At 38.1% G+C, this 17,197-nt stretch overlaps 1 protein-coding gene across 1 annotated transcript in view; it reads left to right on the top strand.

Annotated features, from left to right (window-relative positions):
• Positions 1-2,610: 2,610 nt before the first annotated feature.
• Positions 2,611-17,197, top strand: part of gnai1 (guanine nucleotide binding protein (G protein), alpha inhibiting activity polypeptide 1) — a 30,019-nt gene continuing 15,432 nt past the window's right edge. The window contains exon 1 of the mRNA XM_022199147.2: positions 2,611-3,104. Within this exon, the coding sequence (XP_022054839.1) occupies positions 2,987-3,104 (118 nt within the window). The 5' untranslated portion in view covers positions 2,611-2,986. The remainder of the gene's footprint in view (positions 3,105-17,197) is intronic.

The following is a 17,197-nucleotide window of genomic DNA, read 5'->3' as shown; positions in this document are numbered from 1 at the left end:
AATATGAATGCATTCCATGTCTGTGGTATTTTCTGGGTTAGATAAAAGGACATAACCTTCTTTGCCGTGGGGATACACTCTGTGTTTCTTGTTATCTCAGACCTGGAGAAGGTCTAGATGACAAAGAGGGGAAACCTCCAGCCAGCGTGGGATTAGAATGGAAAGGTCAGCGTTTAATATTTGCATGTATTCCCAAAAAGCCACACTGGAAATGAAAATTGCACAGAGTCGGAGAGGCAGTGTTTACACCACAGTGGATTTTTTTTGCGGCAAAGTTTTGAAGTTAACGCTGCCTTCCTTAAGCTGGAGTGTTGACTTTGAAGACTCACACTTGACTTTGTCTGACAGGCTGAATTATTTAAACCCCAAACAATGGCTGTGTACAGCTGACTGGGTAGGGGATGGGGCGGGTTACAGGTGTGGTTCCCATGGGAACAATACATGCTAGAAATACATGCTACTCGGTTACAATTTAACCTGAACAGATGTAATGTAATGTAGATGAAATGCGATCAGAGAAGCATTAACTATGTATGTGGTTTTCACTGTGATACGTCACTTGTCTCTCTTAGAGTTTTATTCAAACTTTAGTACCATATTATCGAAAATAAGGAGGGAAATGCATTTCTTGTGTATTGTGGATCAAAGTAACACTCACATCATGCAGCTTATAATGCATAGATTATGAGTTTTTATCTGACAGCAGCGTGTAAAGCTGAGCATGTGCAGATTTGGCAGGAGTCCTGGTGCGTAGACGTTTCCTTCAAAATAAAAGCGCCAGAATAATATACTTTATTTAATCATGCTCTCTGAGAAAATGGATTAAAAAAAAAGTAGTTATAATAGACTGAAAGTTGTCCAGTTTGAGAACTGTGACAACTCATCATAGTTAATATGTTATGTTTGTGTATACGGTTTCTGGACAGAAAACTGAGACAACAGACAGTGGATGAGATGATACAAAGGAAGGGAAATGACATGCTCGGAAAATCATCTCGGAAAACAGTATCAGCAGCTACTAAATATAAAATAACTCAGTTTGGGAACAAAATAGACTTGATTGGGAGTTAAACACGACTGACATCTTGCTGATTAAATGACAGTGATATGGAAGAAAAACATTTGTAAGAATGAATTTAAGCCTTATAGAAACTGAAACTGAAAAACAATGCAGCAATTTAAAACACTGACACATCTTCAGCATGTCAGCTAACTGTGGCAGCCCTACTGTGATAATCATGTGAAGCATGGGTTAATCATAGAAAGGAAGTGTGATGACCTTACTTTCCTGGAGCTTGATAACTAACGTGTGCACTGGCCAGATCTCATTAAGCATCACAGAAGACTTTGTCATGATACCCCTTCATAAACTAAGCTGCCAAAACGCTCTCTAATTGCCAACATGGATCTGACCTCCACTTCTGGTCACCACAGTATTTAACAAGAAAAGCACTCAGAGAGTGCAGTACTCCGCCAAGGCTGCTCAGTCATTGTATCATTTAAAGTAGGATTGCAATCATGTGATCATCAGCAGGCAGCTGAAGTAGTGTTCACTTGTTATAGTTACAGTGATGCCATGCCGCTACCTTGCAATGGGAAATCCTTAACAAATCCGTAGATCCAGACTATAAGCTGCAATATTGCCAGAATCTAATCAGGTGGTCCTTGTGTGATTTCTGACCTTCTCTGAAAATTTCATCCAAATCCGTTGTTTTGTTTTTGAGTAATGTTACACACAGACAAATTCACAGACAGACAAACGGTCATCATATACCTCCATCGCATTCCTTGGCGGACTAACAATAAGGAACCCCACCTGGTGACGCAAACAGGTACTAAAGTTGATGTCTAAGAGTTAATTATTTCGAAAATGGGAATAAGAAAAGCAGGAGATCACCATATTCTTAATTTTTAAATATACGTAGTGATAAAGAAGAATGCACTACTGGTCAAAAGTTTTGAGACACTTTCTCTTTTAAATAAATAAGAACTTGTCTCAAAACTTTTGACCAGTAGTGTAGAATCCATCCAACCATCCATTATCTATACATCGCTTGATCCTCATTAGGGTCATGGATACTGGAGTCTATCCCAGCTGACTTAGGGTGAAGGTGGGGGACACCCTAGACAGGTCACCAGTCTATCACAGGGCTACATATAGAGACAAGCAATCCCACTCCCATTCACACCTGTTTTTGAATACTTTTGGACTGTGAGAGGAAGCCGGAGTCCACACAGAAAGATCTCAGGCCGAGGCCAGCATGGAAATCGGGGATCTTCTAGCTGTGATGGTGCTTTGTGCTTTTGTGAGAATGAGTTAAAATATTTTTGTAAAGAAAAATCAAGCGATGACACACGTTGAAATATTGATAAAGTATTGTCGACTATGGCAGCAGCCCTGTGGAACATAGCTGAACATAGACAGCACATTCACTTTGCTCTGAAATAACTTGATAACAGTTCAATTATTGGGTTAAATCGAAAGCCTGCTGTGTCAAGATCCCAACAGCGGCTCCGCTGAGTATGCTTGTCGCTCCATTATCAGTGTTATTGTGAAGAGCTGGACCGGAAGTGTAGCGGTGGTGTGTTTGCTGCCAGCTGAACGTAGCAGCTCCGTCAGTCTGAGCTGCACCTACAGTTCTAACAGTCGCCGCTGCAACGAATGGAGGCGAACTGGTGGAAGAGACATCACCCAGGAATTGTTCCGCTGTCCAAATAGCTTTTTATTCTTTTTTACACCCTTGAGATGCAACAAGGATTTTAATCCCGAAGACGTTTTCAGGCGGGTGAAGAAACGCGAGAGTTTTTGAGAAAAGTCGGTTCCGTTTTTTTTCTTTCTCCTTCCCCGAACATCTCGTTTGCTTGTCATTTAAAAAAAAGGGCGTGTGTGCGGGGTGAAGGCAGTTTTAACCAATTAATGTGGGTATATATGGTGTTTTAGAGATTTTTTTTATACACCATCTGGGTCTGAAGGACACAGTCGAGGATGGGATGCACACTGAGTACCGAGGACAAGGCGGCGGTGGAGCGCAGTAAAATGATCGACAGGAATCTGCGGGACGACGGGGAGAAGGCGGCCAGGGAGGTCAAGCTGCTGCTGCTCGGTAAGGAGGGAGAGGGAGCCGGTGGGACGGTCCGTCGAACTTCGCCGCCGTGTTCGCCCACATTGACAGGAACACACCCATGTCCGTGGAAAAGCCACATTAGAGTTGGTTAATTATCCGCTTAGTGGTCAGTTTTTTGAGAAGTGTTGCTGAGTTTCAATTCCGCATCGCTAACTAGTCCCCCACCTCTTTGCTAGCTTTAGTGAACTCTGGTCCCTGAACGCAACATTTTAAAAACAAAAACACCACTGACGGAAATATTAGCCATATGGGAGCGTTTTTAAGAATACATTTCAGTGGCCTTGAATTGAATTCATGTCAAGCCCCCCTCCCCACCCCTGCTGTTAGCTTTACATCCATTGACCAGCCTCTATAGACCATTTGTATTGACTAAATCCTTTCAACAATGGCACATTTCCTCTCTTGACAGTCCAGAGCAGTGCAGTGAAAATAGGCCTATGGCTCATTATGGGGCCCAGGCCTAACTCAGTGGGACTGAAAACTGAGTTGAGTCCAGTCATTACCACCATGCCTCCCTGTTATTTTCCATCCAAAGTTGTCGCACATGTCCTCTTGCAGTCCTACAATCTCCAGGTATCCTGTGCATTCGATCACATTTAACATCACGTTTCGCTGTTTTGTCCTCGTCTCTGCCTGTAAAGGGCAACTTGCGCAACAAATGCAGGAAATTACAGTGGCCAAGTGACAAACATAAGTCTGTTTTTGAAGAATCAGAAGACGACAAGCAGCCATTTCCAACTAAATCTACTTAAGTAAGCGAGCAGCTGTATGGCATGCTGATGCAGAGACAGTCGCCTCATGGCCCTTTAGTTACTCTCAGGACTGACTGACCTTTGTGCTCCCAAACAATTTTCAGATCCTAATGTTTGCTTTATGCTTAAGAAACCTCCAAGCGTGAGCTGTTACTTTAGCAACACTGATACATCCCTTCAAAATACACAGACGTACACCCACTGAAGTCTTTTATTGTTAGAATTTCTCCCTCTCTGACATCAGTTGTATGTATTCCTTGCATTTAGAAGGCAGTCATGTGTAAATTAATGGCATTGCTTACACGTAGAGACACACTGTTATCCTTGTAAATAAAGACCGCAGGTGAAAAACTTTTCCACCAACCCCTTTAGGTAGCTAGCTTTGGGAAATGTTGACATGCACACACACGGTATGTGGGTTACCAGGACACAACGTCTGAAGCCAACACCAGTAGCAGGCAAAACACCTGACAGACGGCGCACAATAAGAGCCGTTAGCAGCTTTTGTGGACATAATTACGAGCCACGGCAAGATAAACAAGATTTCTTTGTGCTATTTGCTCAACTCGGCGACACATTCTCTCGCTTTTCTTTTCAGCTTTCACTGAATCGCACATTAAGATCTCCAAATCGGATATTTTCTCGGGATAGAAATGACGTTCAGTGGCATGTTTGTATTGATTTGCCTGCATGTACGCTCTTTCTTGTTAAGCGTAGACCGCATTCCTCGGGTGTTTGGAGACCAGATGGGACTTGCTGATTGAAAGCGAGCAAGTTAGGTCAAGTTTCTGCTATGCTGCTGTAGGGTGGAATTTGAGTTTTCGTCAGCCGTTGCTCTGACACAAACCATGTGGTGTTAGTTTAAACCAGGGGTGTCAAAATCATTTTAGTTCAGGAGCCACATTCAGCCCAATTTGATCTCAATTGAGCAGTAAAATCACAGCATAATAACCTCTAAATGACCACAACTCCAAATTTTTCCTTTGTTTTAGTGCAAAAAAGTACATTCGGAAAATGTTCACATTTAAGGAATTATCTTTTTTTTTTTTTACAAAAGATCATGAACAACTTGAAATTTCTTAAGAAAAATACATTCAATTTCACGCACTATTATGCCTCAGTCTATCATTTACACATTACAACTTCAAGATCACAGTGTTTCAACAAAGGAACACAACATTTAGTCAAAGGTGTCTGGAACTGAATGATACAGTGTTCTACTTTATGAGCAAAATGGCAAAAGTCAGACAAAAAAAACAAGGCAAAATATTACAGAAATCAGAAACAAAATGACAAAAATGAGACACAAATCGACGAAAAATGAGACAAACGACACAAAACAAGACAAAAGAGAGGCAAAAGACTAGACAATAAAAGTTACAAAGTGACAAAAATGAGGCAAGAAATTCACACAAATGACACAAACAAGACCAGAAATGACAAAAGCAAGAAACAAAACGACACAAAACAGCAAAACATTGAATAAAGCAAAACACCAAATGACAAAAATGAGAAATAAAACAACAAAAATGACAAAATATTACAAAAATCAGATGCAAAATGACAAAAACGAGACACAAATCGACAAAAAATGAGACAAACAAAACAAGAGAGACAAAAGACTAGACAAAAAAAGTTACAAAGTGACAAAAATGAGGCAAAAAAATTCACAAAAATGACACAAACAAGACCAGAAATGACAAAAGCAGGAAAAAAAACGACACAAAACAACAAAACATTGAATAAAGCAAAACACCAAATGACAAAAATGAGAAATAAAACAACAAAAACGACAAAATCTTACAAAAATTAGACGCAAAATGACTAAAGCGAGACACAAAATGACACAAATTGAGACAAACGACATGAAACCAAAAAGTTACAAAGCGACAAAAAATGGACAAATGAGAAAAATGAGACAAAAAATTACAGAAATGACACAAACAAGGCCAGAAATGACAAAAGCGCAAAACAAAACAACAAAAAAGTAGAATAGCAACAAAAGCGAGACAACAAAAAGCACGTAACGACAAAAATGAGAAAACGACAAAACCATGAGACAAACGACAAAAATCAGACAAAAAACAACAAAAACAACACAAATTATTACAAAAATGAGACGAAATGACAAAAGAGCAATCCAGTATTTTACGTTATGGTCAGAACAACTTGTCATGGTCAACAAATTATTTTAAATTCATGGTTTTACAAATTTACAATCTACAGTTAATGTCTTCTTTGTAATTTTTACACTTTGAGGGCCGGTTTTGGCCCGAAGGCCGCATGTTTGCCACCCCTGGTTTAAACCATCTCGTTCTCTGATAGAATAGCACCTTCTGCCGTGGTGGTCGAGTGCCAGGTCGTGTGGCGCTTTTCGTGACCGCTTTGCTTCCATTTCCCATCATTTGTGTTTGATCCGGTCGCCGTGGTAGCCAGGTTACCCACTCAGCCTCTTCAGGTTACCGCCTGAAGTGACACACAGGCAGGCTGGGATGCCAGGAGAAAGGAAGGAGAGGGCCTGTAAGATGAGAACGCTGCTAATGACTCGAGCATTAAAAATGAAAAAGACTTCGCTGCAGTGAAGCGGGGGCCCTGGGTTAGGCGTTTGAGTTGTTTACCTCGCAGATAAACAGCCGGTGAAAAGATGCCTTTTTCTGGGTTTGTTGATTCACAGGCAGTTCAGGAAGATGCTTTTCTCTAAACACACCTTGTCAACGTAGATAGAAGTCAGCAAAACATGGGGCTTGATTGTTGATGGCTGGTCAGGTTGTAGAGATGTGTTGTACACACTGAAAGGACAACTCATGACGGTGACCACAAACAAATGAGTAGATATTTATGTCTGTCTGGTAGAGCTGCAAACAGTAATGGATGAGTTGGTGACTGTTAGAAATAGAATAGAATCACTTTATTCATCCCCGAAGGGAAATTCAGTGAATGACATGATCATCAAATGATTTTATTAGTAAGTTTAAGTCAAATTTATCTGGTTCCAGCATCTTAAAATAGAATGTTTTATGCCAGGGGTGTCAAACTCATTTTAGTTCTGGGGCCACATTCAGCCCAATTTGATCTCAAGTGGGCCAGAGTGGTAAAATGAGAGAGTAATAACCTATAAATAATGACAATTCCAATTTTTTTCCCTTTTGTTTTTGTTCAAAAAACATTTGTGTCAAACAAACAACAAAATCAAGACAAAATTTTCCAAAAATGAGACGCAAAACGAAAAAAACAATGATTTATGTTCAAAATGACAAAAAACAACCAAAAACAAGACAAAATATGACAAAAGCGAGACACAAAATGACAAAACAACGATTTATGATCAAAACGACAAAAAAACAACCAAAAACAAGACAAAATATGACAAAAGCGAGACACAAAATGACAAAACAACAATGATTTATGATCAAAACGACAAAAAACAACCAAAAACAAGACAAAATATGACAAAAGCGAGACACAAAATGACAAAACAACAATGATTTATGATCAAAACGACAAAAAACAACCAAAAACAAGACAAAATATGACAAAAGCGAGACACAAAATGACAAAACAACGATTTATGATCAAAACGACAAAAAAAAAACAACCAAAAACAAGACAAAATATGACAAAAGCGAGACACAAAATGACAAAACAACAATGATTTATGATCAAAACGACAAAAAACAACCAAAAACAAGACAAAATATGACAAAAATGAGACACAAAATGACAAAACAACAATGATTTGTGATCAAAATGACAAAAACGACCAAAAACGACAAAATATGACAAAAGCGAGACACAAAATGACAAAACAACAATGATTTATGATCAAAACGACAAAAAACAACCAAAAACAAGACAAAATATGACAAAAATGAGACACAAAATGACAAAACAACAATGATTTGTGATCAAAATGACAAAAACGACCAAAAACGACAAAATATGACAAAAGCGAGACACAAAATGACAAAAGAACAATGATTTATGATCAAAACGACAAAAAATGACCAAAAACGACAAAATATGACAAAAATGAGACACAAAATGACAAAAGAACAATGATTTATGATCAAAACGACAAAAAATGACCAAAAACGACAAAATATGACAAAAACGAGACACAAAATGACAAAAGAACAATGATTTATGATCAAAACGACAAAAAACAACCAAAAACGACAAAATATGACAAAAACGAGACACAAAATGACAAAACAACAATGATTTATGATCAAAACGACAAAAAACAACCAAAAACAAGACAAAATATGACAAAAGCGAGACACAAAATGACAAAACAACAATGATTTATGATCAAAACGACAAAAAACGACCAAAAACGACAAAATATGACAAAACCGAGACACAAAATGACAAAACAACAATGATTTATGATCAAAACGACAAAAAACAACCAAAAACAAGACAAAATATGACAAAAGCGAGACACAAAATGACAAAACAACAATGATTTATGATCAAAACGACAAAAAACGACCAAAAACGACAAAATATGACAAAACCGAGACACAAAATGACAAAACAACAATGATTTATGATCAAAACGACAAAAAATGACCAAAAACGACAAAATATGACAAAAATGAGACACAAAATGACAAAAGAACAATGATTTATGATCAAAACGACAAAAAACAACCAAAAACGACAAAATATGACAAAAACGAGACACAAAATGACAAAACAACAACGATTTATGATCAAAACGACAAAAAAAACAACCAAAAACAAGACAAAATATGACAAAAGCGAGACACAAAATGACAAAACAACAATGATTTGTGATCAAAATGACAAAAACGACCAAAAACGACAAAATATGACAAAAGCGAGACACAAAATGACAAAAGAACAATGATTTATGATCAAAACGACAAAAAATGACCAAAAACGACAAAATATGACAAAAATGAGACACAAAATGACAAAAGAACAATGATTTATGATCAAAATGACCAAAAACGACAAAATATGACAAAACCGAGACACAAAATGACAAAACAACAATGATTTATGATCAAAACGACAAAAAATGACCAAAAACGACAAAATATGACAAAAATGAGACACAAAATGACAAAACAACAATGATTTATGATCAAAATGACAAAAAACAACCAAAAACAAGACAAAATATGACAAAACGAGACACAAAATGACAAAAGAACAATGATTTATGATCAAAACGACAAAAAACAACCAAAAACGACAAAATATGACAAAAACGAGACACAAAATGACAAAACAACAATGATTTATGATCAAAACGACAAAAAACAACCAAAAACAAGACAAAATATGACAAAAGCGAGACACAAAATGACAAAACAACAATGATTTATGATCAAAACGACAAAAAACAACCAAAAACGACAAAATATGACAAAACCGAGACACAAAATGACAAAACAACAATGATTTATGATCAAAACGACAAAAAATGACCAAAAACGACAAAATATGACAAAAATGAGACACAAAATGACAAAAGAACAATGATTTATGATCAAAACGACAAAAAACAACCAAAAACGACAAAATATGACAAAAACGAGACACAAAATGACAAAACAACAATGATTTATGATCAAAACGACAAAAAACAACCAAAAACAAGACAAAATATGACAAAAGCGAGACACAAAATGACAAAAGAACAATGATTTATGATCAAAACGACAAAAAACAACCAAAAACGACAAAATATGACAAAAACGAGACACAAAATGACAAAACAACAATGATTTATGATCAAAACGACAAAAAACAACCAAAAACAAGACAAAATATGACAAAAGCGAGACACAAAATGACAAAACAACAATGATTTATGATCAAAACGACAAAAAACAACCAAAAACGACAAAATATGACAAAAACGAGACACAAAATGACAAAACAATGATTTATGATCAAAACGACAAAAAACAACCAAAAACAAGACAAAATATGACAAAAGCGAGACACAAAATGACAAAACAACAATGATTTATGATCAAAACGTCAAAAAACAACCAAAAACGACAAAATATGACAAAACCGAGACACAAAATGACAAAACAACAATGATTTATGATCAAAACGACAAAAAACAACCAAAAACAAGACAAAATATGACAAAAGCGAGACACAAAATGACAAAAGAACAATGATTTATGATCAAAACGACAAAAAATGACCAAAAACGACAAAATATGACAAAAATGAGACACAAAATGACAAAAGAACAATGATTTATGATCAAAACGACAAAAAATGACCAAAAACGACAAAATATGACAAAAGCGAGACACAAAATGACAAAACAACAATGATTTATGATCAAAACGACAAAAAACGACCAAAAACGACAAAATATGACAAAAGCGAGACACAAAATGACAAAACAACAATGATTTATGATCAAAACGACAAAAAACAACCAAAAACAAGACAAAATATGACAAAAGCGAGACACAAAATAACAAAACAACAATGATTTATGATCAAAACGACAAAAAATGACCAAAAACGAGACCAAATTTTCCAAAAATGAGACGCAAAACGACAAAAGAGCAATGATTTGTGATCAAAATGACAAAAAACAAGACAAAATATGACAAAAATGAGACGCAAAATGACAAAAGAACAATGATTAATCTAGTATTTCACTTTATGATCTAAACAATTTGTCATGATCTGGACTTGATTTTATATTTATAGTTTTACTAATTTACAATCTGCAGTTAATGTCTTCTCTGTAGTTTTTACACTTTGAGGGCCGGACTGGACCCTCTGGAGGACCGCTTTTGGCCCGTGGGCCTCATGTTTCACACCCGCGTTTCATGCTTTCTTTCCTCTCCTATGACACTAAGCTGAATATCTTTGGGTTGTGTACAAAACACAACATTGTAGGACGACATCTTGAGCTTTGGGAAACACTGGTTGGCATTTTCCGCCCAAACAACTAATTGACATTAATGGACAAAGGATATAATTATCGGTCACAGCCCCGATGCTGAACGATTCGACGCGGTGCCCTGGTTCTCAAGCGGCATCATGAATGTTAATCGGAGGCTTATACGTTTCCCCTGTCATCGCTGTGACGTAAAACGGCGGATTTGCACGAGGAAGTGATTTGAATCTTTGCACGCTGTCGAGTCGCGAACCGGCTCCACGCTCAGGTGTCTCTCACAGAAGAAATGTGATCTTTTCCTGTGAAAACCCAACATATTTCTCATTAAGCTCTGTCTTTATTTGGCTCTCGTTTCATTCCCGTCATCTCCAGGACCCAATTATCCTACTATTCATATCTCCGTGCTAAAATAGATTATAATCTCCTCAGCCTAATTACTCTTGCTTTAGCTGTCATGGAACTGTGGGAAGATTTTATTAATAATCCTTCGGCTTTGCCTGACATTTGTCATTGTTTCATGCTTTCCATATGTTTCCAATTATATAACCGGCTCTATCAAACATGTGGAGCAGCGTGAGTGCTGCTCTTCTTCTGTCACCATAAACGACAAAGTAGTTCAACTGTTCGCATTCCTTCATTGCTGTAAGTGTCCTTCGACGTGAGCAGGTCAGTGTGTGTGTGTGTGTGTGGGAAACAATCTTTTAGCCGTCGATTTGCTTTTTGGAAGATCGATGTGTGTGATTGAGCGCGGTCATTTCCCTCTCTGGGTAGCACCACTCGGAGCCTCCTGGAATCCTTTATGAGTGACTCATACTTAAATCCCCCCAGAGGGAGAGGGAGCGCAAAAAAAAAAAAAAAGAGGAATTGGATAGTGAGTGAGAGGAACAATAAATCATGAAATGACTATAGGAGACTGAGAGAATGTAAAAGAGGAAGGAGGATATGTGCAGCCGAATAGGAGTGGAAAAACTAAAAGACAGAGACATGGGCTCATGCTGCTAATGTGGCGTTACTAATGTGTTTAGCACATTATGCCAAAATTCATAAGCCCTCCTTGGACCGCTCACCTAAAAGTAGACGTGCTGAGCTGCCGGCCTGCCCCGCACGAACCACGCTAATTTATCTTGATGCCATTGATCTGACCCCAAAGCCAGCGTGAACGAAGAGAAGTTTACCAACTTTAATTCAGCTCGGCCCGTGAAGACAGATTACCGATCCTCCGAGACGTTCATCAGCAGCACATGGGCGATCTATAAATGGAGGAGGCCCAGGCGTGGTAGCCATTTTAATCGCATTCGTCTCCATACGAAACACTCCTCCCTGGATTCTTACTCAGGGGAAGATCAACCAGGAGGAGAGATGTGTGTTGTGAGATAGAGACGGCTCTGTTTTCTGCTGGGGGGGGGGGAAACCCCAACATTTCCACTGCAAGGGTGAGCTCGAATTTTCCAAAAATAGTTTGAACCACTAGAAACAGAAACCAGCTGCTCCAGCGGTTGCGAGTCTACCACTCTTTTAGGGTGGGTGTATCAAAGCGGAGGGTGTGTAACATGACTCTGCATGGAGAACGGTAGGTCAGGCCTGTGGTTCTGTGCAACCCTTAAAGATCTGCGCATGTTTGGGAGGCGAAATCGGTGCGTTTTGTGCTCCTCAGACCTTGAGGCTTTGACAGCAGCCACACCCTAATGATATCACCGGCGCTGCGAGGCCACAGCCAGGTCACTTACATAAACACAGGGCTCACAACTCGCTGGTTGTGATGAAGAAACACACAAAATTTATAGGTTTTGGTAAATTCTAACCATGGGAATGCTTAGAATTGTCTTTAGTCTCGTTGCTGCTCTGTTGCTGGTGCCAGTTTCTGTAAACTGTTGCTGGCAGTTAGATTCCCATGACAAGTCATCACACACAACAGTTTCTTTTGGCTCTGTTACACAAGGTGAAAGGATTTGCTCTTTGTGAGACGCCTCATTATCGTTTCTACTGAATTTAAGCAGCACTTGAGTTAGCACACTTTGTGTTAGAGGCGAAGAAATCTGCAGCATCTTAAAGTCGAGTCTTCCAATTTTTGTGCGGTAAAATCGATTCGCTCTTGAATTATAAAGAGCTGATGATTCATTTTAAGATGGTGTGTGCGATTCTGAAGAAACATTGTTGTAGCTGGAATAGTCTCGTGAACGAACATAAAGTTGGATCTTGAATCTAAATGCTAGAGCAGAGGTGTCAAACTCATTTTAATTCAGGGCCGCATTCAGCCCAATTTGACCTCAAGTGGGCCGGACCAGTGAAATCATAGCATTATAAATAGCAACAACTCCAAATTTTTGCTTTGTTTTAGTGCAAAAAAGTACATTCTGGAAATGTTCACATTTAAGGAATTATCTTTTTACAAAACATCATGAACGACCTGAAATTTGTTAAGAAAAATAAGTTCAATTTCAACAATATTATACCTCAGTTTATCATTTATACATTACAACTTCAAGATCACAGTGTTTCTACAAAGGAACAAAACATTTAGTCACAAGTATCTGGAACTGAATGATGTAGAATTTTACTTTATGATCAAAATGACAGAAGTCAGATTAAAAAAAAACAACAAAAACAAGACCAAATATTACAGAAATCGGACGGAAAATGACATATACAAGACAAAAAATGAGACAAACGACACGAAACAAAACAAAAAGAGGCAAAGAATTAGAAGAGTGACAAAGCGACAAAAAATGGACAAACGACAAAAATGAGAAATTAATTACACAAATGACGCAAACAAGACAAGAAATGACAAAAGCTCGAAACAAAACAACAAAAAATAGAAACACAAGCGAGACAACAAAAAAAAACACAACACGACTAAACATTGAATAAAGCAAAACACAAAATGACAAAAATAAGACAAAACACAAAACGACAGAAAAAAAATCTATTTTATTTAAATAGCGCCTTGTCAAAAACAAGACAAAATATTACAAAATGAGACATAAAATGACAAAATAACAATGTACAATCTAGTATTTTACTTTATGATGAAAACGACTTATGATCTAGAAATTATTTTAAATTCATAGTTTTAAAAATTTTCCACTTTGAGGGCCGGATTGGACCCTCTGGAGGACCGGTTTTGGCCCACGGACCGCATGTTTGACACCGCTGTACTAGAGAATAAGAACACTTGCTCAGATTCACGCTATTTTTACCCGTTTCATGTTCCAGAATTCATCATAATGTTGCTATTTTTCTGACTTTTTTTGACTGTAATTCATAACTGATTGAGTTTACACAGCAAGTACAGGAAAATTATCAATATTTTTAATCCTGGCTCTTTTTCTCAGAAGCAGTTCTGACTGTAGGTTGTACTGACTTTGCCAATAGATTCGTGACACCACTATGACAAATGGAGCGGGAAGCAGCAGAAATGATACTATTAAATTGTTAGCTAATTTCCAAGAAACTTGCCAGCTAACAGTTGCTGCGTAACCACAAAAAAATATGCATGAAGTATGTGATTCTGGAGAAAGATTTTTGATATGTAGCTTGGTTTTTTGTCTTTCCCTCTGTCCTCTGCACTAGCCTTAACCTGCACAGGAGTCACTGAAATAATGTTACATGGATCTGACTTGGATTAAAAGGTGTATTAAATTAAAATGACTGACTTACAGCTCTACATGTGACATCTCCATTTCCTTTGCTCGGAGCACCCTGTCAGAAACTTGCTTTAAAAGGATCCCAATTTGAACTTTGGCATGAGCTCATAGCCAGCCTGAAGTGGATTTTCATGCGCCCCATACTGAGAGGCGCTTGCGTCGGTATGCGAAGTGTCTGCGGTGTTGTGAAAATGGCTTTCAGGTAGGCTGAGGGATGCAAACTGTGCCGGCTCGCCCCAGCAGTCGAGCACCGTCTGTGCGCAAGTCCCACAGGGATTCGCACAGCCGAGCGTTTGGCCTCGGAGCACAGGGAGCTGCCACCGCACCATCACCCCTCCTCCTCCGGGGGCGCACCGGCACCTGAGTGGTGACACGTAATTAAAATAATGTGCCCTCAGATGAGCATCATCCAATTATGCTGAAGGTGAAATGCCAGGACGGTACTACCCGGCACACAGTTTTTACTTGGGCAAAGTTTGTAGGTCAGACGGACACTGTGCAGTAGGATGCATGTGTTTTCTTTACTTGTTTTATACTAGGGCGCGACTGATATGGATTTTTTTGAAGCCGATACCGATTCCGATATTTGGAAGAAAAATATACCGATAACTGATTAATCAGCCTAATATAAAAAATTTTAGGGATGTACCAATATCGGCATAAAAGTGTAATATTGGTAAATGTCTTTATCAGTTTCTTATAAAATAATTCCTGGATTTTTGCTAGTATTTACTGGACTCATAGAAGGAGGGAGAGAGTGAACTGTTGAGACAATACATTTTTTTTAATGGCATAGATACGGCATTTTTTTTCCATAATTTAAATTGCATTAGTTATTTTTTTATTTTGCGCATGTTTACATTTGGAAAGCCTTGTTGCAATTGAGAATGCATCCAATGGGGCATCACAAAAATTAATGTGTTAATGTTACCTGAAATTAGTTAAATAGTCCACATGTATCGGTTGATATCGGAATCAGAAATTGAAAGTTGGACAATATCAGCATATCGGCAAAAAAGTCCAATATCGGACATCCATAAAAAATATACAGTGAATAAAATAACTTCTTTTTTGGTCCTTTAATGCTCCAACAACAAAGATATGAATTACAGGCAGAACATTTTACTGTTTTAAAATACTTTGTCCATTAGTATTTGTTTAACTTTACAACAGAGAGGAACAAAAACATGCAACAAAGCATTAAACCTCTGGGAAATTATATAAACTTAAAAAAAAAAAAGTCAATCTATAAATGAATTTTGAAATCCAGCTTGTCTTGTACCTCTTGTTGCTGCAAATTAGAGGTAGGTTATAGTACTGTTGAGGTTAGTGTAAAACATTATTTCTGCAGCGCTCTGATGCCCTTTAACGTCAAACACATTTTCTCTTCTCCGGTATTTTATTTGCCATTATTATTTTCATATCATTATTTTGATGTCAAAACATGTCATCTTCAACAAAAAGTTGCATTTTAAATATATAATGGTCACAAATAGTCTAGGGATGTCCCATATTTGCTTTTTTGCCATTAATCTTAATTTCCGATACCTACCGATATATGTGGGCTTGGAAATAACCCTAAACCACAGACATATTGTTAGTCAGACACAGCAAGCTTGTTGCTGCAGCCACACTACACGTTTCAGGACACAGTTTGACGATGTGATCATTTACATGCCGGTAAATGCCATCGAAATCCAGGCATTATTTTATTGGTTTTCATGACAGGCAAAGAAAAAAGAAAAAGAAAACGCTAACAATATTGACCGATATTACAGTTTTATGCCAATATTGGGCCGATAATATTGGACTTCCTTGAAATAGTTCGATGCTGATGTTCCTCCATAACGACACAGTGAGTTGCTGTTACAGCCTGGGTCACGTTTTAGTATTCTCTGACAAAGAAAACTAGAGTGACATAACGGTTGCTGAAGACAGACAGTAGCTGGGTTTCCATTACAGTTTTTCGCAAAATAAAAGCGATATTTCTAAAATTTCGACAAAGTATATTTGCGCTTTGAATGCGTTTCCATTGAAGGTTGTTCTGGGCAGAAGCATCGTAACTCTCGTAAAATATCATCCCGCGAGATTTCACTGCAGGAAGATGGACGCTTCTATCTCCTTCTAACACTCTGCATACCTCTGCTGTTTGCTGTCTAGTATGGCAGTGATGTTTTTCTCAAGAATAATGGCAAGAAAAGTCTCGGTCTCCTCTTCTGTCCACACGTACCGCGCCATGTTTACTCCGAGAGAACTGGTCATGTGACCAGGTACGTCACGTCCAGTGACGTATAATTGCGTCAATTACGTATAATTCTGTACACTTATTTCTGCAGTTACTTACTGGCTTCTAAGCTTTTGGCTAACGTTATGCTAGGCTGGCATTACTACAGCGATGTTGTTGCTAGCATATACAGACAGGAAGTAGCTTAAACTAGGTTAGCACAACTTTGAAACGGGAGACATGTTGAGTTATTGTTAATTTCACAACATCGTTTCAAACTTACCTGTCGCTCAGCCCACCCCTGTAGCTTACTCTTGTACACCATTCCGCGTGACTCCGACACTTACCAGCATTTACTGTTTCATGAGAAATTAAGAAGATGTGTGTGCTTAATCAGCAAAATTTCCGGCTGATAATGATTATTTTGAAAAGGGCTATAATGGACCGATTTAATCGGGCGGCCGATAAATCAGTCGGGCCCTAGTTATCTCTGCCGTTACTTACTGGCTTATAACCTTTTCAGCCCGCTCCTGTCA

This window comes from Acanthochromis polyacanthus, chromosome 1 (assembly GCF_021347895.1).
Source record: "Acanthochromis polyacanthus isolate Apoly-LR-REF ecotype Palm Island chromosome 1, KAUST_Apoly_ChrSc, whole genome shotgun sequence".
Lineage (NCBI taxonomy): Eukaryota > Metazoa > Chordata > Actinopteri > Pomacentridae > Acanthochromis > Acanthochromis polyacanthus.
Note: the sequence above shows the minus strand (reverse complement) of the source record. Positions and strands in the feature narration are given on the sequence as shown.